The sequence below is a fragment of the Equus caballus genome, chromosome 10 (assembly GCF_041296265.1).
Source record: "Equus caballus isolate H_3958 breed thoroughbred chromosome 10, TB-T2T, whole genome shotgun sequence".
NCBI lineage: Eukaryota > Metazoa > Chordata > Mammalia > Perissodactyla > Equidae > Equus > Equus caballus.
Window position 1 is genome coordinate 7,413,724 of NC_091693.1, and position 25,769 is coordinate 7,439,492.

At 37.2% G+C, this 25,769-nt stretch overlaps 1 protein-coding gene across 3 annotated transcripts in view; it reads left to right on the top strand.

Annotated features, from left to right (window-relative positions):
• LOC100060759 (zinc finger protein 850) overlaps positions 1–25,083 on the top strand; it is a 32,588-nt gene extending 7,505 nt beyond the window's left edge. For all 3 annotated transcript variants that reach the window (XM_014733355.3, XM_014733352.3, XM_023651348.2), the window contains 3 exons: positions 159–285; positions 547–642; positions 23,543–25,083. In XM_014733355.3, the coding sequence (XP_014588841.1) occupies positions 159–285; positions 547–642; positions 23,543–24,735 (1,416 nt within the window). In that variant the 3' untranslated portion in view covers positions 24,736–25,083. The remainder of the gene's footprint in view (positions 1–158; positions 286–546; positions 643–23,542) is intronic.
• The last annotated feature ends 686 nt before the right edge of the window (positions 25,084–25,769 follow it).

A 25,769-nucleotide genomic window follows, 5' to 3' on the forward strand; every position in this document is an offset into this window, starting at 1 on the left:
TTCTCGTTACACCCGATCTTTTTACTCCGCCCTGTCCTTGGTCTCGCCCATTTGCTTAGTGTATTTTCTGCATCCCTCAGTGTCCTTTTCCATCTCTTCTTTCATCTTAAAAATGTTTCCTTTAATTTCAACAGTACTACGTGGTTTTGTCCTTTTAGGGGTTGGTGATGTTCAGGGATGTGGCTGTGGACTTCTCTCAGGAGGAGTGGGCGTGCCTGGACCCTGCTCAGAGGGGTTTGTACAGAGATGTGATGCTGGAGAACTACCACCACCTGGTCTCACTCGGTAGGGATAACTATCCCCAAGTCACTTGTGAATTTTGGGTGCATCTTTCAGTTGTCTGGGTGGATTTCTACCGATTTCCTAGGGAATTATTTTGTGTTCTATAGATGAGGAGATGGGCAGCTTTTGTGGAGCCTTTATCTTCTCCAGGCTTCAGACCTTTACACCTGCCTCTTGTCCTTCAGGTAGTTGCCTGTGTTTTGAGGACTGGGTTTGAATTCAGGAATAGCATGATTGTGTCTTATTACTTTTTCTTATAAACAGGACTTTCTCTTTCTAAGCCTGATGTGATTTCCTTATTGGAGCAAGGGAAAGAGCCCTGGATGGTTTCGAGGAACATGGCGGGAGGATGGTGCCCAGGTGAGTAACAGTTGAACAGACTGGGAAAGACACTGCAGTTAAGAACCCAGCTGGTGAGGAGGCAGCACCTTAAAGGTATTAATGAGGAATCTCTTCCTTGAAGGCCCATCCAGGGGTTGTGGAGAAAAGGCCTAAGACACATGGAAAAAAGGAAAGACCTTTCCTGTTACCCCCACCTGTACTCTCCATGCTACTGATCTGTCAGAATTCCCTCCAATTTTAAAGCCCTTTTTCTTCAGGAGCCATCCTGTTTCATATAACTTGGATCCACTTCTTTCCCTTTTAAATTTAAACTTGTGTGTGTGGTTTTTTTTAACCTCTTAAAATGCATTTTTTGGGAAGATTGGCCCTAAGCTGACATCTGTATCAGTCTTCCTCCATTTGCATGTGGGATGCCACCACAGCACGGCCTGATGAGCAGTGTGTAGGTCCGCACCTGAGATCTGAACTCGTGAACCCCAGGCTGCCGAAGCAGAGTGCATGACCCCAACCACTATGCCATCAGGCCGGCCTCTAAAGTACATTTTAGGCTCTACTGTTCATCTGTCCTACTGATCTTTAACTTTTCCTTCTTTTTCTTTCTCAGTTTTGCTTTGATGCAGGAATTTCGTGCATTAATGGATATGCATTCACTTTTAATTAGTGTTTATTGACTAAAAACAATTAGTGCAGCCTTTTTTTCTTGGTGGGTGGGAGTTAAAGAAGTATGTAAACTATTAAGAGAGAGTCTAATAAAGAGTCTAGAACATGTCCATAAATAACTTCCAGAAAGTAGACTCAAGCATAAGGCTTCTAATATAGTGCTTAGAAGACAGAGCTGAAGCTGGAAATATGGGAGAGTGCCAGGAGAAAAGGACATGCCTGCTTTTAGGAGGAAAAAGTATGCAGAAATGATTGAAGATAATAAGTAAATTATAGAAGATTTAGGTGTCAAGGAAAAGCAAGAGATCCATTTTCAAACAAGTTGGTGACATTCTTTTTTTTTTTTTAAAGATTTTATTTTTTTCCTTTTTCTCCCCAAAGCCCCCCGGTACATAGTTGTATATTCTTTGTGGTGGGTCCTTCTAGTTGTGGCACGTGGGACGCTGCCTCAGCGTGGCTTGATGAGCAGTGCCATGTCCGCGCCCAGGATTCAAACCAATGAAACACTGGGCTGCCTGCAGTGGAGCGCACGAACTTAACCACTCAGCCACGGGGCCAGCCCCATTCAAACAAGTTGATGACATTCTTAATGTGGGCAAAAATTGTGTTGTAAGTAGCATAGACTGAGGGATTTTTCTTTTGAAATATGAGAAAAATAAGGCTTTTTATTTTTTTTAAATGTGCTTTTAAGTAATGGAAATACTATCCATTTTTAAAAGTGTTCTAATTGTAGGATATGGAGGATTTCCTTTTAGTTTTTTTCACAGAACATTACAAATGTGTTTAAAAATTTTTTTATTGTATTACGTAAATTTTCAAATATGCACCAGGATAGCGGCCTGGATACCCATGAATCCATTTCCTAGCGTCAGGATTATCAGTTTTCCAGTCTTGTTTCATTTCTCCCCATTGACCTCTGCTCCCCCACCCTGAGGTATTTTAAAGCAAGTCCCAGATGGCACATGTTTAAGTGCTATTAAACAATAGGTTGCTTTTCGCAGTTTCTTCTATTTAAAATTACTCCTCTGATGAATCCTTATTTAGATGGGTATTTTTGTATTTGATTCTTAGATGTGAGATTAAACCTTTTAAAGCTCCTGATACTCCAGTGCAGAAATAGCATCATCCAGTGATGCCGACTTGTCCAGCTCAATTCGGACAAGTATTAATAGTCGGTTAGTTAATTGAAAAGGTTAAAGTGAAAAAAAAGTATGGTATGCCATAACCATTTTATTTTTACTGAAAAGATTTAATTGCAGATTTTTTACCCATTTTCTGATGTCTGGGCCAGGTGTTTTCTTTGCAAACAGCTTCCCTATTTGGAGTTCTGCCTTATCTTTCACACGTACTAAACCCGTGAGGCATGAATTGTAATTTCACCTTTTGGTTTTTTACGTGAAGGGACAACATAAAGATTCTTGCAATCCCGTGTGAATAGAGAATCCTCTGGAGCTGTGTTGTCCTATGTGGTAACCACCAGCTACTGTGGCTGTTTAAATTTAACTTTAATTAAAATAAAATAAAACTTCAGTTCTTCAGGTGCACTAGCCATATTTCATGTGCTTAGTAGTCACATGTGGCCGCTGGCTGCCATGTTGGACAGTGCAGATTTGGAACATTTCCATCGTTTTTAAAAGGTTCTGTTGCATTTCTGTCATTGTAGGCCGTTCCTCTCCTGTGCACAAGTTTTTCAGTGTTGATTTATCTCCTTGTAATTCAAGCTCGTTTTTTTAGTGATTGGCCTGTATGAAGTCTTCCCAGAACATTCTACTTAATTTTTTTGTTTTAAAAACCTTTTTATTATGTAAGTTATGATATATGAAAAAGAATATATGTGAAATATAAAGCATAACAACAAAAAATCCTGTGACTCTGCCATACAACCCAAGAACTAGAACTTTACAGTGCCATGGCACCTAACTTGTGCTCATTTTTTATTGTATTTTTCTGCCTCCCCAGTGTCCCCATAGCACCTAATCTGATTTTTGTGTTTATTATTCCTTTGATCCTTTTATATGATTTCATAATTTTATCATGTATGTCAGTATCCATAAGCAATGTATTTAGTTTTTCTGTTATTGAACATTATAAAAATGGTTTCATACTATATGGAGCATTCTCTCATCTGGTTTTTTTTCACTTGATATCATATTTATAGGATTCACCCATGTCTTTGCATGTAGCTGTGGTTCATTAATTTTCATTGTAATATATTCTCCCATTATGTGACTATACCACAATTTATATATCTTTTCCCTGGCTCAATGTAATCTGGGTTGTTTTGAACCAAATTGCTATGAATATTCTTGTAAACCTCTGTTGTCGCTCATGTGTGTGAATTTCTCTAGGCTCTACCCCAGGAGTGGAATTTCTAGTTTGTAGGGTATGTAAATGTTCAGCTTTTCAAGACAATACCGAATTATTTTCAAAGTAGTCGTCCCAGTTTGCTCTTCCAGCACCAGAGTTTTCTTTGATGCATTTCCTCATTTGCACTTAGAATTTATAATCACACTTTAAAATGTGTGCCAATATAGTTATCTAGAGTTAGCCACACTCGAGGTGAAGGGCACAGTTCTCTAGACTGCCAGATTTGCTCAAGACTTCGACACCAGCTGAAAGTTCAAGGGGCCTACAGGGTCACCCGTCTTTCAGATCACCTGGCTGTAAATTTGGGGATCTTCATGGATTCCCTGAAGTTTGACAATTTGCCAGAACAACTCACAGAACTCAGGAACGCACTTTACTTATGATTAGTTTGATTATAGCATAAGAATGCCAGCAAAAGGATCAGGACCAACCAAGGGAAGAGACACATAGGGCGGAATCTGGGGTCGTTCCAAATGCAAAGCTTCCATGTCCTCAGGGATGTGTTGCCCTCCTGTCATTGACGTGTGACAGTATGCGTGGAGTATTGCCAACCCAAGATGCTCAGCTGAGCTTCAGTGTCCGAAGTTTTCATTGAAGCTTCATTACGTAGGCATGATTGATTGAATTATTGTCCTTGTGGTTGAACTCAACCTCCAGCCCCCTCTCCGTCTTTGGAGGCTCGTTCTGCCTGGCCCGAAGACCCAACCCTCTAATCATATAATTCATCTTTCTGGCACGGGGCAGCCCCCACTGGGAGTCACTGAGTTAGCATAAACTGTCAGATGTGGTCTAAGGGGCCCACTGTGAGTAACAGAGACACTCCCATCACTGGAGAAATTCCAAGGCTGTAGAGGCTACCTCCCAGGAGCCAGGACAAAGGCCAGACCTCTCTTTATGGAAAGTTAATTCTTCACTGTACAGTAGTGAATGCAAAATTCTACATTTTCCCAGTTGTTATTAGGTTGAACTTTTTTTTTTGGTGAGGAAGATTGTTGCTGAGCTAATATCTGTGGCAGTTGTCCTCTATTTTGCATATGGGATGCCACCACAGCATGGCTTGGTGAGCGGTATGTACATTTGCACCCTCAGGATCCGAACCCATGAGCCCCAGGCTGCTGAAGTGGAGTGTGGAAACTTAACCACTACACCACCAGGCAGGCCCCTGAACATTTTTTAAAAAGTATATTTGCAGGCATCCCATGTATAAAAAGTGAAGGAAGATGGGCATGGATGTTAGCTCAGGGCCAGTCTTCCTCAGCAAAAAGAGGAAGATTGGCAGCAGGTGTTAGATCAGGGCTAATCTTCCTCAAAAAATAAAATAAAATAAAAAAAAATTAAAAAGTGTATTTGCTGTTTGTACTTCTTTTTTAAGTGAAATTTTGCCATGTTTTCTGCTAGGTTGGTTAGGTTTATTTTCTTAATAATTAATTTGTAGGAGTTACTTATTTGTTTACTTAAAATTGTGGTAAAATATGAATAACCACGTTTACTACCACTTTAACCTTATTTGAGTGTAAATTTAGTGGCATTAAGTACATTCACATTGTTGTGTGACCATCACTATATTTGTCTCTAGAACTTTTTCATCATCCCAAAATGAAACTGTGTACTCATTAAATAATAACTCTCAGTTCCTCTCTCCTCCCAGGCCCTGGCAACCACCATTCTACTTTCTGTCTATATGAATTTCACTACTCTGGGTATCTCATATGAGTTGAATCATACAATGTTTGTCCTTTTGTGACTGGCTTATTTCACTTAGCATAATGTCCTCAAGGTTCACCCATGTTGTAGCATGTGTCAGGATTTCCTTTTTAAGGTTGATTAATATTTCGTTGTATGCATTTACCACATTTTCTTTATCCATTCATCCATCGATGGATGCTTGGATTGCTTCCATCTTTTGGCTCTTGTGAATGATACTACTAAGAACATGGGTGTACAAATAGCTGTGTGAGTCCCTGCTTTTAAGGTTTTGGGTATATACCCAGAAGTGGAATTGCTGGATCATCTGGTAATTGTATGTTTAAGTTTTTGAGGACCTGCCACACTGTTTTCCACAGTGGCTGCACCATTTTACATTCCCACCAGCAAGGGCTAAAACTATGAAATACTCAGAAGAAAGCAGTGCACAAGGGTTCTGATTTCTCCATATCCTTGCCAACACTTTTCTGTTGTTTTTTTTTAATAGCCATCTTAAATGGGTGTGAAGTGGTATCTCATTGTGGTTTGGATTTGCATTTCCCTAATTATTAGTGATGTTGAGTATCTTTTCATATGTTCGTTAGCTATTTGCATATCTTTTTTGAAAAATGTCTATTCAAGTCCTTTGTCCATTTTAAATTTGGATTGTTTTTTCTGTTGTTCAGATATTTTCTCCCATTCTTTGGGTATCCTTTTCCCTCTATTGATGGTGTGTCTCAGTCTGTTTGGGCTGCTATAACAAAATACCAGAGACTGAGTAACTTATGAACAACAGCATTTATTTCTCACAGTTCTGGAGGCTAGAAGTCCAGGATCATGGTGCCAGCATGGTTGGGTGAGGGTCCTCTTCCTGTTTCATAGCTGGTACCTTCTCACTGTGTCCTCAAATGGTGGAAGGACTAGGGATCTCTCTGGAGCCTTTTATAAGGCACTAATTCCATTCATGAGGGCTCCACCCCCATGACATAAGCACCGCCCAAAGGCCCCACTTCTAATACCATCACTTCAGGCATTAGGATTTCAACATGAATTTTGGGGGGACATAAACATTCAGACCATAGCATGGTGTCCTTTAATGCACAAAAGTTTTAAATTTTGATGAAGTCCAGTTTATCTGTTTTTTCTTCTGTTGCCTAACTTTTGGTATCATATCCAAGAAATCATTGCCAAATTCAACATCATAAAGCGTTTCCTCTAAGCTTTCTTCTGAGTATTTTATAGTTTTAGCTCTTGATTTTTTTTTTTTTTTATGGTAAACTAAATTTATTTAGAGCTTTTTTCCCCCTGGGAAATTAAAAATTCTAAACAAATGATCTCATTTTTCCATCAGCCTTCTTGTCAAGAAGGTAGGCTATGAGTATTTTCCCCATCCTTAAAATAGGGATTGTAATCTTGATTTGTCCATAACACAGGCTTAGTTGTAGTACAGAGAAGTAAATCTTGGGTTTCCTGTTCTTAGTGTAGGGCTTTGTATTTTTTATAATCAGATGAGAATGGCCATGTATTCTCAGCACTTCAGTCTAGTGAAGGAGATCAAATTTGGTCAGGTTCCACTTGTTTACATGCTTCACATGGACTGTAAGATTTTAGTTTCTGACCTCCTCTTCCCCTACTTTTATTATTTATTTATTGAGTTAATGATAGGTTACAATCTTGTGTGATTTCAGTTGTACATTAATGTTTGTCAGTCCTGTTGTAGGTGCACCACTTCACCCTTTGTGCCCACCCCCCACCCCACCTTTCCCCTGGTATCCACTAATCTTAGCTCTTGATTTTTTGATCTGTTGATTTCTACTTTCATTGTGATTGGAAAAGATACTTAGTATAATTTCAGTGTTTTCACATTTATTAAGACTTGTTTTATAGCTTAACATATGGTCTATACTGAGAATGTTCCATGTGCATGTGAGAAGGAGCATTCTGCTGCAGTTGAGTAGAATGTTCTGTGTATGTCTGTTATGTCCATTTGGTTTAGTATTGTACAAGTCCTCTGTTTCCTTATTGATTTCCTCTCTGGTTTTTCTATCTATTATTGAAAGTGAAATACTGAAGTATTTTACCATTATTGTAGAGCTGTTTCTCCCTTCAATTCTGTCACTGTTTCATATATTTTGGGGCTCTGATGTTTGCTGCATATATGTTTATAATTGTATCTTCCTGATGAATTGGCTTTTTATCCTTAAAAACCTCCCTTTATCTCTAGTAATACTTTTGTTGTTGTCATAAGCCCATTTTTCTGATATTGGTATATCCACTCTAGCTTACTTAATGTTACTGTTTGAATGGTTTATTTTTATCCATTCTTTAATTTTCAACCTATTTGTATCTTTCAACCTAAACCATGTTTCCTGGAGACAGCATATAGTTGGATCTTGTTTTCTTATCCAGTGTGACAGTGTCTGCCTTTGGATTGGAGTGTTTAATCCTTTCACACTGAATGTTATTAATATGGTTGGATTTATTTCTGCTGTTTGGCTGTTTCATGTGTCTTATGGCTTTTTTGTTTCTCTGTTCCTTCTTTACTGACTTCTATATTTAGAAATTTTCTAGAGTACCATTTAAATTTCTTTAATTTTTTAACTTTATAATGGTTCCTCTAGAGACTACAAAATATATCTTAATTTATCAAAATCTACTTCAGATTAATACTAATGGAATTACCATAAAATACAGAACCTTTGCTCCAATGGTTCCATTTCCTTCCTGGTTCTTTGTGCTATTATGGTCAGATATATTGCCTCTATGTATGCTATAAATACAACAATAAATTGTTATAATTATTGCTTTATACAACTTAATGCCCTTTAAAGAGGCTTAAGAGAAGGCGAAAAAATAAATAGCACTTTTGTATATGCTACATGCTTACGATTTCTGGTACTCTTCTTTCTGTGGATTCATTACCCCCTGTTGTCATATCCTTGCTCCAGATACAGTTTCATCCTTCCCCACCCTTTGTATTAATTATTGTCAAATATGTTACATCTTATACATTATAAGCCCAATGATACAATTTTATAATTATTGCTTTATGAAATTCTTTTTTAAATTAGTTAAGAGGAAAAATTATGTATTTATGCTGCCTTTTATATTGAGCTACATGGTTACCTTACCAGTATTCTTTGTTTCTTCGTATAGATTCAAGTTACCATTTGGTGTCACTTCCTTTCAGCCTGAAGAACTAACTTTAGTATTTCTTGTAAGGTAGGCCTACTAGCAGCACATTCTCTCAATCTTTGTTTATCTGGAAATGTTTTTATTTCACTTTTATTTTTGAAGGATAGTTTCATTGGATATAGGATTCTTGGCTGACAGTTTTTCTCTTTCATCGCTTTGGAGTACTTCATTCTCGTGTTTTCTGGCTTCCATTGTATCTGATGAGAAATCAGCTGTTAATTTTATTGTCATTTCACTATACTTTTTCTTTTGTTTTTTATTAATATTTTTCTCCTGTTGCTTTCAAGGTTTTCTCTTTGTCTTTGAACAGTTTGGCTGTGATATGACTGGTTGTGGGTCTGTTTGTGTTTATCCTACTTGGAGTTCATTGAACTTAAATCTGTAGATTGTTTTTTATCAAATCTGATACGTTCCTTCAAATATTTTTTCTGTTCTTTTCTCTCTTCTTTTCCTGGGACTTTCATTACATGTATGTTGCTACACTTGGTCTGTCTCACAGGTCTCTGGGACTCTGTTCATTTTTCTTCATTCCTTTTTCTTTGCGTTATAGCAATCTCTATTGTTCTATCTTCAAGGACACTGAATTTTTTTTTCCACCAACTCACATGTAATATTGATCCCCCATAGTGAATTTTTCATTTCAGTTAGTGAACTTTGCAACTCCAGGATTTCTGTTTGTTTTTTCTTAATAATTTTTCTTTATTGATATTCTCTAATTAATGAGTCATTGTCCCTTATTTCTTAAGTATGATTTCCTTTGGTTCTTTGAAGCTATTTATAACTTCTCTGAAGACTTTTTCTTGGCTTCCTGAGAGAGAGTTGCTATTGACTGCTTTTCCCCCTCATGAATGGATCCCACTTACCGTTTCTTTGCATGTTTCATGATTTTTGTTGAAAACTGAACATTGCAGATAATATAGTATAGCAACTCTGATCTCTTCAGGTGTAGTAATTGCTATTTTTATTTTTTTATTTTAAAATTTGTTTAGTGACTTATCTGGACTAATTCTGTAGTCTGTTTTCCTACAGTGTGTGGCCACTGATGTCTCTGCTCAGTTGTTTTTTTTAAAATTACTTTTATTGTTAAGCCTAGTGCAAAGTTTTTACCTAGCAATTTATTTACTTTAGTGGCTATGTATAATTCTGGTTTTCTATTTGATCATGAGTAAATTTTAGTGATTTATATTTTTCCTGGGAATTTGTCTATTTCATAAAAAGTTTCAATATTATCGGCATCAAGTTGTTACGTACTTTAGTTATATCTTTAAAATCTGTAGTTTCTTTGGCTATATTTTCTTTTTTTTGAACTCATATGAGTATTTGTCCCTCCTCTTTTTCTTTATCTTTCTCACGAGAGGTTTGCCAGTTTCATTAGTCTTTTCAAAGAACTAACTTTGGGCTTGCTGGCCTTCTGTTTCTTCCCAAAGCTATCTTTACTCACACTTTACATAAGATAACTTATCAATTGTTCATATCAATCTGTCTATCTATATGTATATATTTAAATATATATAGTTTTTTTCCCCACTGATTTATTTAGGAGTAGAATGGGGGAAATAATGGCAATTATGGGGGAATTAAGCCTTCTAGCAAGACATTCTTGAGTCTGCCACTAGCAGGAAAATAGGGATGTATACAAGTGTTAGGGAGTGAGGGACCCTATCTTTTACTCTAACTGCCGCACTTACTGAAATTCCATATGATGGATCTAGCCCTTTGGGTTAACAAGAGTCCTTTATTTACCAGTTACCTTAGAGTTAGCATATTCCAATGGATGCCTACCAATATTTGTCCATCAGATAAAAACTAAAAACTAAAAGGATGGGAATATTCATTGCTGGCTAGGGAACAGACACTCTCTTACACTGCTGGTAAGAATAAAACTAGTACATTAAAAGTGAAAATATGCCTACCCTTTGAATGAGTAATCTCACTTTTAGAACCTATTCTACAGAAATAATAGTAGTAGCTAACGATATATTATACAGAAGTATAAGATTTCTTGGAATAGCAGTAACAATCTAAAAGTGCATTAATAGGGAAACTTAAATATGTATATCCACACAATGGGATGTTATGCAGCTTATTAAAGGAAATGAAATAAATCTGTAAATAGTAACTTTATAATTACCCCTGTTCTATTGTTATATGGGGAAAAAAGTTGCACACCAATATGTATAGGACAATTCTATTTTTGTAGAAAGACAAAAATACACACACATTTAGACACACCGTGCATGAATGTGTGAATAAATATGTTGCTATGCATAAAGTTGGAGAAAAGTGGGGAAAGAAACAACTTCAGTCAACAATTTATATACCTTTGGAGGTAAGAAATCATGTGTTCCTAATAAACATTTGCAAATGTAACTCTTCTTGGAAATAGGTTATTCAGTGTGTTGAAAGTATAGCTGAGACCTTAGAGGACAAGGGGGCACTTAAAAAAAAGTAACAGTGGCTAAAAACTCAGATATAAATAAAAAATATGTAGTTACTTTATTTACTAGTGGTATCAAGACTTTAATTTCTTTAAGCATTATTAAACACAATAATTTTCTTCTCTTTGAGGTTATTCTAATATCTGAAGTCTTTCAGTTCTGTTTCTGCCATTTTTTTCAAGTGGTACCTTGTCTCCTTGTATGTGTTAAAATTTTCTCTTATGAAGCACTCACTTTCCTTTGAACTTTATCTGTGAGAAATTTCTGAGGGTTGAATTGATTTTCTCCAGAGAGATTTTTTGTTTGCTTTTTGCCTTTTGCCCAAGACACAACCGCTTTTATTTTACTTTTTTAGATTTAATTATTCAGTGAAGATTTATTGAGAGCCTTCTATATGCCAGACTCTTGGCAAAGATGTAAAGATTATTTTCGGAACCACTTTTAAATAAATTCTGCACTTTAGCTTTTTCAGACCATACAGGTCGGGTGAATTAAAACCACAAATGTGGGTGGAGGTCAGATTGTGGTTATAGGTTATCAGGAGAGATTTCTTTTGTCCTCTCCATCAGTTCCTAAATTGAATCAGGTGAGTTTCTTTGCTGTCATCTTCAGCACACTGGGATTTATATCTTGTTCCCTCATACACGAGGATGGAGCCCTTTGGAGTCCCAGCTTTAGGCAGGGTTTCTTATTAGCCTGGGCGATCCCTAGGCCATATCTTCTATCTTCTGTACCCTATACAGTCATCAGAGTAGTAGCTTGGGCGCCCCTACCAGAAGTCTCACAAGTTTTGACATGAAGAATTTTTATTATCGTCAGTTATAAAAAATTTCCACGATATTCTTTTTGACCCATTGAGCTTTTATAAGTATGTCTGTCTTTTTTCTTGTTTATAAAATTTCCAAATATTTTTTATAGTTTTTTTGTTATTGAGTTCTACCTTAATTGCCTCTAGTCAGTACTTACATGATCATGAGACCAGTTTCTGGAAATGTGTTAAGACCTCCTTCATGAACTGCTGAACTATCAGTTATTTAGAAGGATTCACATGTATCTGTACCTTCTTTTAATTGTTGCATGTAAAATTCTCTATATATTCAAAATAGCTAGCTTAATATAATCTTGAGGGGCTGGCCACGTGGCTGAGTGGTTAAGTTGGCGTGCTCCGCTTCGGTGGCCCAGGGTTTCACTGGTTCAGATCCTGGCCCGGAGATGACACCGCTTGTCAGGCCATGCTGAGGCAGCATCCCACATAGCACAACCAGAGGCACTCACAACTAGAATATGCAACTATGTATTGGGGGGATTTGGGGAGAAAAAGCAGGAAAAAAAAAAAGAAGATTGACAATAGTTGTTAGCTCAGATGCCAATCTTTTTAAAAAAAATAATAATGTTGAGATCCTCTATATCCTTTTTTATTTTCTGTCTGCTTGACTTATTAATTGCTGAAAGAGGTGTATTAAGATCTCTCACAATCAAAGTGAAGCTTTAAACTTGTATTCTCTCAATTTTTGCTTTGCATATTTAGAGATTATTTTGTTGGATACTTACAAGTTTAGAATTATTATTTCTTTCTGGTGAATTGAATATTTTATCATTAGGTAGTGATCCTCTTTATTCCAAATAATGCTTTCATCGGGAAGTTTCCTTTTTCTGATGCTAATACCCCAGCTTTCTACCCTAGCCTGATTTTCATTTTCTTATTTTTTACTTCAACTTTGTGACTTCATGTGTTTGTTTTTTTCTTTTAATAGGATTTGGCTTTCTCTTCTTTAACTGTTTCATTTATTATAATTACTGATGGATTTGAACTTTTTTTTTTAAGATTTAATTTTTTTCCCTTTTCTCCCCAAAGCCCCCCGGTACACAGTTGTGTACTCCTAGTTGTGGGTCCTTCTAGTTATGGCATGTGGGACGCCGCCTCAGTGTGGCCTGACGAGCGGTGCCATGTCCGTGCCCAGGATTTGAACTGGCGAAACCCCAGGCTGCCGCAGCAGAGCGTGTGAACTTAACCACTCGGCCATGGGGCCGGCCCCAGCATTTGAACTTTTTAAACATCTTATTTTGTCCTTTTTGTCCCACTTTCTCTGTTTTTATTTTTTGTCTTATTTTGTCTTGTTTTGGATTGATTTGGAGTTTAAAAACTAAAATTTGCTCCAGTGTTTATTTTTACTCCACTGATTTGGAATTTGAAAGCACAGACTCTGGAGCCAGACTGTTTGGATTCAAATTCTGGTTCTGCCATTTTTTTTTCAATTAACAATATATTTTGTATCCTTTCCATGGCAATACATATAAATGTTTCAGTTATTTATCTTTTATTGAGCTATAATTGACATACACAAATATATCAGTTTCAGGTATACAACATAATGATTTGATATATGTATGTATTGTGAAATGATCACCACAATGTCTACTTAACATCCATCACCATACAGTTACAGAATTTTTTTCTTGTGATGAGAACTTTTATGAATTACTCTCTTAGCAACTTTCAAATGTGCAGTACAATATTAACAACTATAGTACCATGCTGTACATTACATCCCCAGGACTTATTTATTTTAGAACTGGAAGTTTGCACCCCTTTACCCACATCACCTACCCACCCCCAACTCCCACTTCTGGTAACCACTGATATGTTCTCTGTAGTATCTATGAGCTTGGTTTTTTTTTTAGATTCTGCATATAAGTGAGATCATATAGTATTTGTCTTTCTCTGTCTGACTTATTTCACTTAGCAATAATGCCCTCAAAGGCCATCCATGTTGTTGAATGCCAAAGCTTCCGTTTGATGGCTGAAATAGTGTTCCTCTGTGTCTATGTGTGTGTGCGTGTGCGCGTGTATGTACCACATCTTCTTTATCCATTCTTCCATCAGTGGACAGTTAGGATGTTTCCATGTCTTGGCTTTTGTAATTATTTGCTGTGATTAACATGGGAGTGCAAATATCTTTTCGAGTTAGTGTTTTCATTTTCTTCAGATAAATACCCAGAAGTGGAATTACTGGATCATATGGTAGTTCTGTTTTTAGGGGGTTTTTTTGGTGAGGAAGGTTGGCCCTGAGCTAACATCTGTTGCCAGTCTTCCTCTTTTTGCTTGAGGAAGATTATCGTTGAGCTAACATCTGTGCCAATCTTCCTCTGTTTTTGTGGGATGGCAACCACGGCATGGCTTGATGAGTGGTGCTAGGTCCGCGCCCAGGATCTGAACCTGTGAACCCCGGGCCCTCAAAGCAGAACATGTGAAGTTAACCACTACACCACCACGCTGGCCCCAAAAAGAACTTTTTAATCATCATTATGAACTCATAGATTTAAAAAATATTTGATGTTTTCTCAGTTATTACAGTACTGCTATTATTCTTAAATCCATGGTCAAATTGTCCCATCTTTGACCATTGGGAGCCTTTTCAAATTGATTCCTGAGTCCTTTTGACATGACCCTAGGAGTCTTTGATAGCTTCTTTGCTTTTCCAATGTGCCACTGTGCTCCAGGCTTATAATATACATTTCCTGCCCTGTCCCTGAGATGCTCCAAAGAGCCCTGATTCTTTGGAGTGAGAAATGGTATTTAGAAACAGCAGCTAGTCATTGCCTGCTTGTGCTGCTGGATTGCTCATTGTTTCTAAGACTTCAATGGATGGAACTAGGAAATATTTGGGAAAAAACCACATCATGACTGCATTTTCATATTTCTAATTCATCCATTGACTTTTAAATTTCAATTATTTTTTTATTTTTAGAAGTTCCATTTAGATCTTTAAAAGAATTTCGCCTGGTCATTTTGTTTATCAGTTGTTATATTCTCACTTTTTTTAAAAAAGAAACTTTTAGTTTTACATTTACTGAAAAGTTGTGAAGATAGTACAGAAGATTCCCATATAACCCACACAATTTCCCGTTATTAACGTCTTTCATGTGTACATTTGTCACAATTAATGAACCAATACTCTTCCATTATTATTAACGAAAGCCCATGCTTGGCTCAGATGTTCTTAGTTTTTACCTAATGTCCCTTTTTCTGTTCCAGGACACCACATACATCTAGTTGTCATGTCTCCTTAGGCTCCTCTTGGCTGTGCCAGTTTCTCAGACGTGTTTGTGACAGTTTTGAGGAGTCCTGGTCAGGTATTTTATAGATTGTCCCTCATTGAGACTTGTCGGGTACTTTTTGTGTGATTAGACTGGGTTATGGATGTTGGGGAGGAAGACCATAGACGTAGAGTGCCATTCTCATCATGTCCTCTCACAGGCGCGTACAAACAACATGACTTCACATTGATGTTGACCTTGATCACCTGGCTGCAGTAGCGTTTGTCAGGTTTCTCCACTGCAAAGTTACTCTTTCTTCCTCCCTTTCTGTACTCTAGTTTTTGGAAGGAAGACACTATGCACAATCCACACTTAAGGAATGGGAGTTATATTTTAACTCCTTGGGCAGAGAATCTAAATAAGTTATTTAGAATTCTTCTGCACAGGAGATTTGTCTATTCTCCATTTATGTATTTATTCATTTATTATATCAGTATGAACTCATTTTATACTTTGAATTATAAGTTTAATACCACTTTATTTACTTTGTTACTCAGATTATTCCAACTTTGACGATCGGGAGCTCTTTCACTTGGCTTCTGTGTCCTTTGGACGTACCCCATCATTGTGGGTTTTCAGGAGCACTTCCTTACTTGGGAATACAAGATGCTCCAGGCCCCCCATGTATATTTCCTGTCCCAGTCCTAGAATCAGCAATTTCTTCAAGGAACCTGGTTCCATTTATTGGAGAATATTATTAGAAATCAAGATCTGGGTACTTGGTGTACTTGTCAGTACTTGGGTACTTTCTCACTTTTTTGACTTCATCTTTAAAATATATATATATATATTTCATATAGTGAATTATATTATTTCTCTCTTAGTATCTGAAGTGGCTGCTGGCCTCAATCTTCTCTTTGTTATTTCTGCTAATGCTCATTTTGGTGGTTTATTTCTGCTAGTCTTTGGTTACTTTTCATTGTGAATTTCTGTGTGGCTGAATCTGGGTTGGAAACATTCCTTTAGAAAATTATTTGTTTCTTCCAGAGACCAGGACTACTTTTTAATTAACTTCTCAGCTTGAGGTGTCCCTGAGAGGTACTGTAAATTCAAACCCCAGTCTTATGTGAGGACAGATCTTTATTAATTCCCAGGTGAGACTTTTTTGGTGCTGGTGGGGAAATCTAGAACCATGGCAGAGAAAAGCACATTACTTGTCAGCTCCCTTGTCTGGCAGGAGACTTTCTTCCTAGCTCACTCTTTACTTCTGGCTGTGGCTTCTTTGCAGTTCTGGGTTTTATGCTGTGGCCTCAGGTTTAGCGCTTAACCTTGCAGGTTTTGAGTCTTAACCTCTTCTTCGCGTGGATATTAACCCACAAAACGCTTGGTTTCCCCTGTTGAGCTTTCCCCCCAAGATAGCTTCAGTGTTTGCATTTGCTTGCCACTCCAGTTTCAGTTTTCTTTTCTGTGTTTTGTATGTTCATACTGTTTTTGTCCTTAGGGATTTCCCTTACTTTCTTGGAAGCTCACCAGAAGGTTTAAAGATACGTTTGTTTGACACATCCAGCATTTGGGTGTTTTGCAACACAGACTGCTTTTCATAACAGATAGTGTACCATATTGCCAGAAGTGGAGGTTGCAATGGGAGAGATGAGTAAGAATGTTAGTACCAGCAATGTTTGCAAAATACTAGACACAATCTAAATGTCCAAGAACAGCTAAATAGATCAATAAATCACCCAACTTCTATTGTATGCTATGTAAAACCAAAATTGTCAGGAAATGAATGAATTATAACTAATGTATCAATTTGACCATAAAAAAGTCACAGAAAACCAGAAGTATGATGCTATTTATATAATATTCAAATTTTGTTAAACTGCACAGTATTTTAAATAATGATTCATATATATATAGTAAATAATAAAAAAGAAAAGGAATGAGAAATACGAAGTTCAAAATAGTGGTACCTGTAGGGTACAGGAAAGTGGGAACGATTTGCTTTAGGAGGGATATACCGGGAGCATCAATAATATTTGTAATGTTTTATTTTTTTAAGCTTAGTGATGGATACATGGTGTTCATTTCATTATTCTTCATACCTTTTTTATATATCTATATACAAATGCACAAACCACTCTTGTTTATATGTATTTCTTAACAAAAAATACTTTCTGACTACTTTTAGTGAAGCTAAAAGTAGGAATAAGGTGGGCAGCTGGGATGCTGTATTAGTAACTCACACACAAATAATGATAGATTAGACTAGGGGTCAGCAGACTAGGTATGGCCTGTGAGCCAGCTGCCTGTAAATAAAGTTTTATGGGAACGTAGCTACATCTGTTCATTATATGTTGTCTGTTGCTACTTTTGTGCTGCCGTGGCTGAGTTGAGCAGTTACAGTGGAGACTGTATGGCTTGCAAGCCTAACATATTTACCATCTGGCTCTTTAAGAAAAAGTTTGCTGATACCTATGATGTTAACAGTAGAAATGTTGAGAAAATTAGATCTGGGATATTTTTCAAAGGTTCAGCCAACAGGATCAGTAGTAGTTGGATATGTGATCCTCTGGCAGAGTGGAGGGGGTGGAGCTGGAAATCACCTGCATATGGATAGTTTATAAAACCATAGGACTGAATTAGATCATTTGGTAAATGAATGAAATACCGAGAGGAGAAGAGGTCAAGGACCATGCTCTGAGACGTTCCTCCACTTGGAAGGCAGGAAAGCAGGGTGGTACATTAGGTTGGCCAGTGTTCTAGTTTGCCTGAGACTGGAGTTTTCCAGGATGTGGGACTTTTCAGTGCTATAATCAGGACAGTCCCAGGCAAACCAAGATAGTTGGTCACCCTAGATGGTATCTTAAAGGAGACTAAGACAGACTGGTGAGTAAAGTAGGAAAATGACCAAGGAAAGTATGGGTGTACAGTAAGTCAGCTGCCACATGCTGCTGGCAGAAGGGTGACTGACCGCTAGATTTAACGAAAGGGAGGGTTTGGGTGGTCTTAGAGGGCTTTTTCAGTGGAGTTATGAAACAAAAATCATTCCTGATTGAAATTACTTTGAAAAAATTGTAAGAGAGTTCTGGGAAAATGGTGGCAGTGGATGTGTAATGTTTTTGCTTTCCTTGAATCTTCCCCATCTCCCACCAAACAAAACAAACAAACCAAATAGGAAAGCAACTAAGAGAGCAAAAAACAAGTCCGCAGGTATCATCTAAATCAACGTTAAGTGACAAGTCATCCCCTTGAACCCTAAAAGAGGCTTAATTGAGAATAAACTGACAACCCCAAGATCCTTTTGGTGTCTGGAGCTTTTATGGGATGAAGTAGAAGCAAAGTGAGGGAGAGTCTGACAGCTATGAGAAGAAGAGAACCCTCAAATCACAACTTTACAGACACTTCATCAAAGAGGATATATGGATGGCAAATAAACACATGAAAAGATGTTCAACGTTGTTAGCTATTGGGAAGATGCACATTAAAACCATGATGAGGTACTACTGCGCACCTATTAGATTGGCTAAAATAAAACATACTGCCCTTACCAAGTGTTGACAAGGGTATTGAGCAACTGGAACTCACATACATTGCTAGAGGGAATGCAAAATGGCCCAGTCACTTTGGAGGATTGTTTGGTAATTTCTTATGAAGTTAAACACACATGACCCAGCAATCCTCATGAATACCCCAGAGAAATGGAAACTTATGTTTACAGAAAAGCCTATACATGGTATTTGTAGTAAGCTCTGTTCATGATTGCCCCAAACTGAAAACACTGCAAATGTCCTTCAACAAGTGAGTGGCATATCCTTACAATGGAATGCTACTTAATAAAAAGAAATGAACTATAAGTACATGAAGCAACTTGCAAGGATCTCAAGGGCATTATGCTGAGTGGGAAACATTGTGTAAAGGTTACTGTGTAATTCCATTTATATAATAATCTGGAAATGAAAAAAATATAGAGATAGAGAACAGATCAGTGTTTCCCAGGGATTAGGGACATGGGAGGGAGTGGTATAAAGGGATAGCGGAGGGAGTTTTAGGGGGTGATGGAACTATTCTGTATCATTATTGTGCTTACATGAATCTCTACACATATTAAAACCTTAGAACTGTACCCAAGAAAGCTTTACTGTATGTTAATTTAAAATTTTCAAAAAGTTAATTAAAAGTAGCAAAAGATTGTAGTTTCACCTTGTACAAAATTGCTTTAAGATAAAAGAGAGGGGCTGCCTCTGGCCGAGTGGTTAAGTTTGCACACTCTGCTTCAGCGCCCCAGGGTTTCACCAGTTTGGATCCTGGGTGTGGAGCTGGTACCGCTCATCAGGCCATGCTGAGGAGGCATCCCATATAGCACAACCAGAAAGACATACAACTAGAATATACAACTATGTACTGGAGGGCTTTGGGGAAAAGAAGAAGGGGGAAAAAAGATCAGCAACAGATGTTAGCTCAGGTGCCAGTCTTTGAAAAAGATAAAAGATAATAAGGAATAAAACATTTCCTATAAACAATGAAAGACACAGCAGCAAGTCATATCTACAAACTGTGTCATAATGTTTCAAAATTAGCTGAAAATTTCAGAAAATGGCAGACATTCTGAAAGTACAATTCTACAGAATTAGAAAAACTCAGATATGAGGTGATTGGAGAAAAAAATTGAAAAGATGGTGACATAACTTAGGAAAGAATTAGAAATAAAATAAAAAACCATTTCAGAAGTCAAGACCAAACTAGAAGGAAAATAAAAATGAAAACATGCAACAAATGATGACTTAGGAGAAATAGAAGATGGAAAAGAAAGAAAACTTCAAAATCAAGGAGAAATGAACAAGGAGAGAAAAAGGATTAGACAGAAAAAGATAGATACAGAAAGTAGACAATGAAGGTCAAACATCTTCATTAAGACTTCCAATAATTGTGCAATGAACAGAACAGTTGCCAAAAATGATTCAAGATAACTTTACTAAAATTAAGAAGAAAAGGATTGAAAGTTTGTTTTGAAAGAGTACACCATGTGACCAGGAAAATCATACCTTTGGCATCTAAGCATAAAGACCAGTCACTTGAAAGGAAAGGAAAATCAGATTATCATCTGGCCTTTGTATAGGAAAGCTTTATTCCAGAAGATGATGTATATTTTTCTGTTTAAGGTATACAAAGACATAAATTTTGAGCTAAGAATTTTACATCTAGCCAAATTGTTATATACATGCAGAAACTTAGGTGATATCGTTTCCCTAACCCCTTCCTGAGGAATCAACCAGAAAGTGAGCTTCAGAAAACTGAAATAGACATAAACCTAAAGACTAGGTCAGCATTAAATATATAATAACCTGTATATCTAATACCAAGTGGTGGTATTAAGGAAGACAGTATAATATTATTACTTAGATACAGTAGATGTGTGGATATAATTCCCCAGGAAGTAGGGTAAGAATGTGGGGAGTGTATGAAAGATACAATAAGCTTGCAAATTACCTTATAGATATTAACAGGGAGTAATTATTTTAAATCAGGCTAGGGGAGGGAGAAGAGATTAATAATTATTTTCCTTGTTTCTCATATTAGGAAACCAGTAGATAATAGCAAAAAAGAAAAAAAAGGGACAACAGTTATTATATAAATTTATTAGGATAAAAATAACCATTGGATCAAAACTGTAAACTTGACCAAATATGAAAAGATATACCCCCAAATAGAGAATAAGTAAAATGGTATACATCGTATAAAAGACTGTATATAAAGGATATGGATGTGTGCATGCTCAAGTGTTTGTTTCATAAATCAAAATGATAGAACTAAGGCCAAACACTGGTTATATAAAATATGCTGCTATTTATCAAAAACAGGAAGGATATTATATATATATATATTTTTTTTTCTTTTTGCTTGAGGAAGATTTGCCCTGAGCTAACATCTGTGCCAGTCTTCCCTATTTTGTGTGTGAGTTGCTGCCACAGCATGGCCACTGATGAGTGGTGTAGGTCTGCATCCGGGAACCAAACCTGGGCAGCCAAAGAGGAGCGCGCTGAACTTAACCACTAGGCCTCAGGGCCAACCCCCGATATTGTATTTTTTTAAAAAGTCTTTTTAGTTGTTTGCTACAAGAGGTGGGCAAAGGAGTAGGATGAAGAGGACTTCTTTCACCATACTTTGTTTTGTAGATTTGAGTTGGGAACTATATAAATATATTACATAATTATAAAACAAAAGTAACTTTAAAAAAAATCCCTGAAACCAAAAGAGAAATGAAATAACTCAGTCTAAAAGTTGGTTGGTATCCAGTGGTTATATATCCTAAGAACAAAAGAAATGACAAAAAAACCCCACCTTACATTGTTTTTAAAAAGTAACCGTATTAGTGATAGCAGTGTTGATATTGTTATTCTGAGAATGTGGTGTGTGTAACGTGGAATAAAATAAATGAGCAATTTACTTGGAGTCTTTTAAAATCAAGACTTTCAGTATGGGAGAAAGGAAAGGGAACATTGGTAACGTTAAGTAAAAGCCCGGTAGTCCTGAATATGAATTGGGAGGATTACTTTGAGCTCAAGCTGTGTTTTATCTTTAACTATACGTCTTGTAGATTAAAGGTAATGATCCACAGAGCGGGGTTCTGAAATGCTGGTCTGTCTGAATCCTGTGTCCTCACTAAATCTCCTTACTATTTGACTTTGAGCCATTTTGCAGCTTTTACTATCAAGTCACTTATTGCTAGAGACTTTGCCTGAGTTACTGTTTCAAGGACAAACTTTATAGCATCTGCACCAAATGATAGTTTCATTGAATCCACAAAACGTATCATACTGTAGTCACAGCAGTATTTGTGTTGTAATCATTCTGTACTCAACTCAGCATTTTAGAATTTTCTGTCTCCTCCATTGCCCGGATTGCCATTCGCCATTATTTCCTTCTGCTTACATCCAGCATGCCCTTTGTTGTAGAGTTCCTAGTGCCCCAGTCTCCTCAGACTCATTCTGCCAAATAGTTGGCAATTCTAGTCTCCCAACGTTCTCAAGTCCCTCTGCTCAACATTACATAGCCCTGTTAATTACGTTTCAACCTGTTCTAATGCCTGGAGAAAAGAAGTTTTCTGGGAAGTAAAAATACAGTGGTCTTGGACAGAAAGGAGTGGAAGGGAGGCCCTGAGAAAGGGTTTGGAGGAACAAAATAGACTGTATTGGAAGGAAGGTTGAGGAATACTACAAATTCAAGTGAAGGGTAGAAGAAAAGGCACCTCAGTATAGTGGTTGAAATAGGGAAACAAAAGATAGTCGTGTCTATACATAAATGGCAGTGAGCATTGGGAGAGGTATATATGTAAAGGGAGAAAAAATTGGATGGATGGGAAGTTAGGTGGATATAATAGCATTTTTCCACTTGTACTGTTTAATAATCTAGCTTTGGTTATGATTTTGTTTTAGTCTCTGAGGGAACTGATGAAGTAAAGAGCATATATCATCTTTTCAGTGATATGGGAGAGATTAAAATCAGAGACATGTTTCTATTCTAACTATTCTATAATTATAAATAGAAATGAATATTATAATTCTTAAATACCTTTCCTAGTTCCATATCTATATATTTCCCTTTATCCCTATAATAATTCTCTTTCATTAATGCAGTGATTCATTCATTAAACAATTATCTATGGAACCCCTTTTATGAGTAAGATGTTGGTTATTCTGTGTTGAGTGAAACAGCCATTGTTCCTGCCCCTCAAGAGCTTTAACAGGAAGAAAATAAAAGATTACATATGAATAAATGATTGTATAATTCTAAAATCCAGAAAATTGCAACAAGAGAGAAAATACTAGATGAGATAGAGAGAATGAAGAAGTGAATTTAAATACGGTTGTCTAGCTCAACCTTTCTAAGGAAGAGCCTTATAGTATGCTACGAAGCCAGCCATGCAAAGAGCCAAGTTTAGAGAATTTCTAACAAATTAAACAGTCTGTGGAAAATTTTGAAAAGTAAATTTCAGATGCTCACAGGTGATGACTGTTTGGTACATAATGAACAGTGGGGAGAAGTGTGTTGACAAGATGTTGGATAGGATTTTGATTGAGGTATGCCAAAGAAAAGATGAGATTACAGAAGATCTCATAAACTGTGGTAAGGAGTTTGGATTTTATCCTAAGTACAACTGGAAACCATTGAAGAATTCTAGGTGGGATTCTTAAATTTGGTGCAATATCAGAATTGGCTGGTTGAATGTATTAAAAATAGGAAACCCAAGACCTATTGGTGTAAATTCTTACTTAGGTGATTGACATCCAATTTTTTAATAGACTATGTGATTCTGATCTACACCTGAATTTAGAAACTACTGACTTAACCTGTTTTCCTGACAACCTCCCTCTTCTTTAAGTGTTTATGCTCTTGACCTCTTTTTCAAATTGAAGGTCATGTACACATCTTTACTTCTTATGGACATTACTTTCAGCTTTTCCCCTATTTCTACCATAGAAGTTTTATTTCACCCCAAAGAGGAAACACTATGTGTTTACTTTCTGTTTATCTTTCAGACTTGGAGTTCAGATGTAAGACCAAGGAACTGTTTCTGCAAAAAGAAATCTGTGAAGTAACATCATCCCAATGGATAATAATGGAAAAAAGTCATAGCTTCTTGGGCTGCAGTATCAGAGATGACTGGGAATGCAAAGGCCAGTTTGAGAGGCAAGAGATAAATCAGGAGGGATATTTGGGGCAAGCATTAATGACTTATGAAAAAATGCCAACTTTCAGCCTGCAGACATCTCTTACTCTACATCGGCACATTTATCCTGGAGAGAAATTCTGTAAATTCAATGACTGTGAGAAGGCCTTTATTTATGGCTCAAAACTTATACAACAGCAAGGAATTCATATTGGTGAGAAACCATATAAATGTAAGGAATGTGGGAAGGTCTTTAGTCATTTTTCCTATCTTAATGAACATCAGAGAATTCATACTGGTGAGAAGCACTATGAATGTAAGGAATGTGGGAAAGCTTTTATTCGTGGCTCACATCTTATTCAACATCAGAGAATTCATACAGATGAGAAACCCTTTGAATGTCAAGAATGTGGGAAGGCCTTTAGACAGTCTGCACACCTTACTCGACATCAGAGGATTCATACTGGTGACAAGCCTTATAAATGTAAGGAATGTGGGAAATCTTTTATTTGTGGCTCAGAACTCACTCGACATCAGAGAATCCATACTGGTGAGAAACCCTATGGTTGTAAGGAATGTGGGAAGGCTTTTAGATTGCGTTCACAACTTGGTCAACATCAGCGACTTCATACTGGTGAGAAACCTTACCAATGTAGGGAATGTGGGAAAGCCTTTCTTCGTGGCTCACAACTTACTGAACACCAGAGAATTCATCCTGGTATGAAACACTATGAATGTAAGGAATGTGGGAAGGCCTTTATTTGTGGTTCCCAACTTTTTCAGCATCACCAAATTCATACTGGTGAGAAATCCTATGAGTGTGCACAATGTGGGAAGGCCTTTATTTGTGCCTCACAACTTACTCAACATCAGCGAATTCATACTGCCAAGAAACCCTATAAATGCAAGGAATGTGGGAAAGCTTTTGTCCGTGGCTCAGAACTTACCCGACATCATAGCATTCATACAGGTGAGAAACCCTATGAATGTAAGGAGTGTGGGAAGGCCTTCAGACAGTCAGCACACCTTACTCAACATCAGAGAGTTCATAATCTAACATAATTACTGCAGGAAACCCTGTGTTTGCCATTCCTTTGTCAGAGATCATCAGATTTCATGTGACAGTAAAATACAGTGGATGTGGCAATTCCTTTTATCTGATATTTAGTTTATTCAGAATCAGAAAATTTAATACTGAAAAAAATTGATAATGAATGTAGAAAAGTTTTCTAGCATTATTCAAACCTTGCAATTCTACAGATTCACACTAGAGAACGTAGTAAATGAGGAAAGGCTACCATTTACTCTTTATGTGACAGGCAAATTGTTTAACTTCTCTATGCTTAATTTTATTAATTGGTAAACTGTTGATAGTAATAGCATCTATTTGTAATAAAGAGTCTGACTCCAGTTTTGATGTTTGCTGCTTTTTAAGCCTCACCTTCTCTATCCTCTTTGTCCACATGTCTGGAAAGGCTGACAGGAAAGCCTGTGTACACCTCCTTTGGAGTCAGTGGGAAATTTAAACTTTGCAAAGTCCAGCCCACGTCCAGTCCCACCCTGTATAAAAGCCAACCTGTTCTCTCTGCCTTGCTCAAGCCGCTCCATACCTGCTTGTGTGGGCCCTGCTCTGCCCAGGGGCCCCTTTTGTGAGTAACAAACCTTCAGAATCTCTTGATGTGTGGAGTGTCATCAGCCTCAACATTCAGTGTAAAATTGAGAGGAAGGTCAATCCCGACTCTGTGAAGTGACCACAGATTAATTTGTGTAGCTGGCAGGACAGTCTCTAGGCTATGACCACCACTACTTGGAGATGTTTCTTCTCTTGCATTTGGCTTACTAGCTGGTGCACACCACTTTAAATAGTGTGGGAGATGGCTCGGCTGCTTGCTGGCAAGGTCATGCTTTGAGTTGTGCTGCTCTCTGCTGCATTTGCTGAGTCCTACAGAGCCTCTGTTATAGATTTAATCTATAACTGATTAAATCTGTTATAGTTAGAAGTCTTGATAATTGGTATTAGGGATGGGTATGGGATTGGGGTCCTCCTTAACGTGGCCTTGTGTTGTGTGTCTTGGCACGGATACATCTATGTGTGT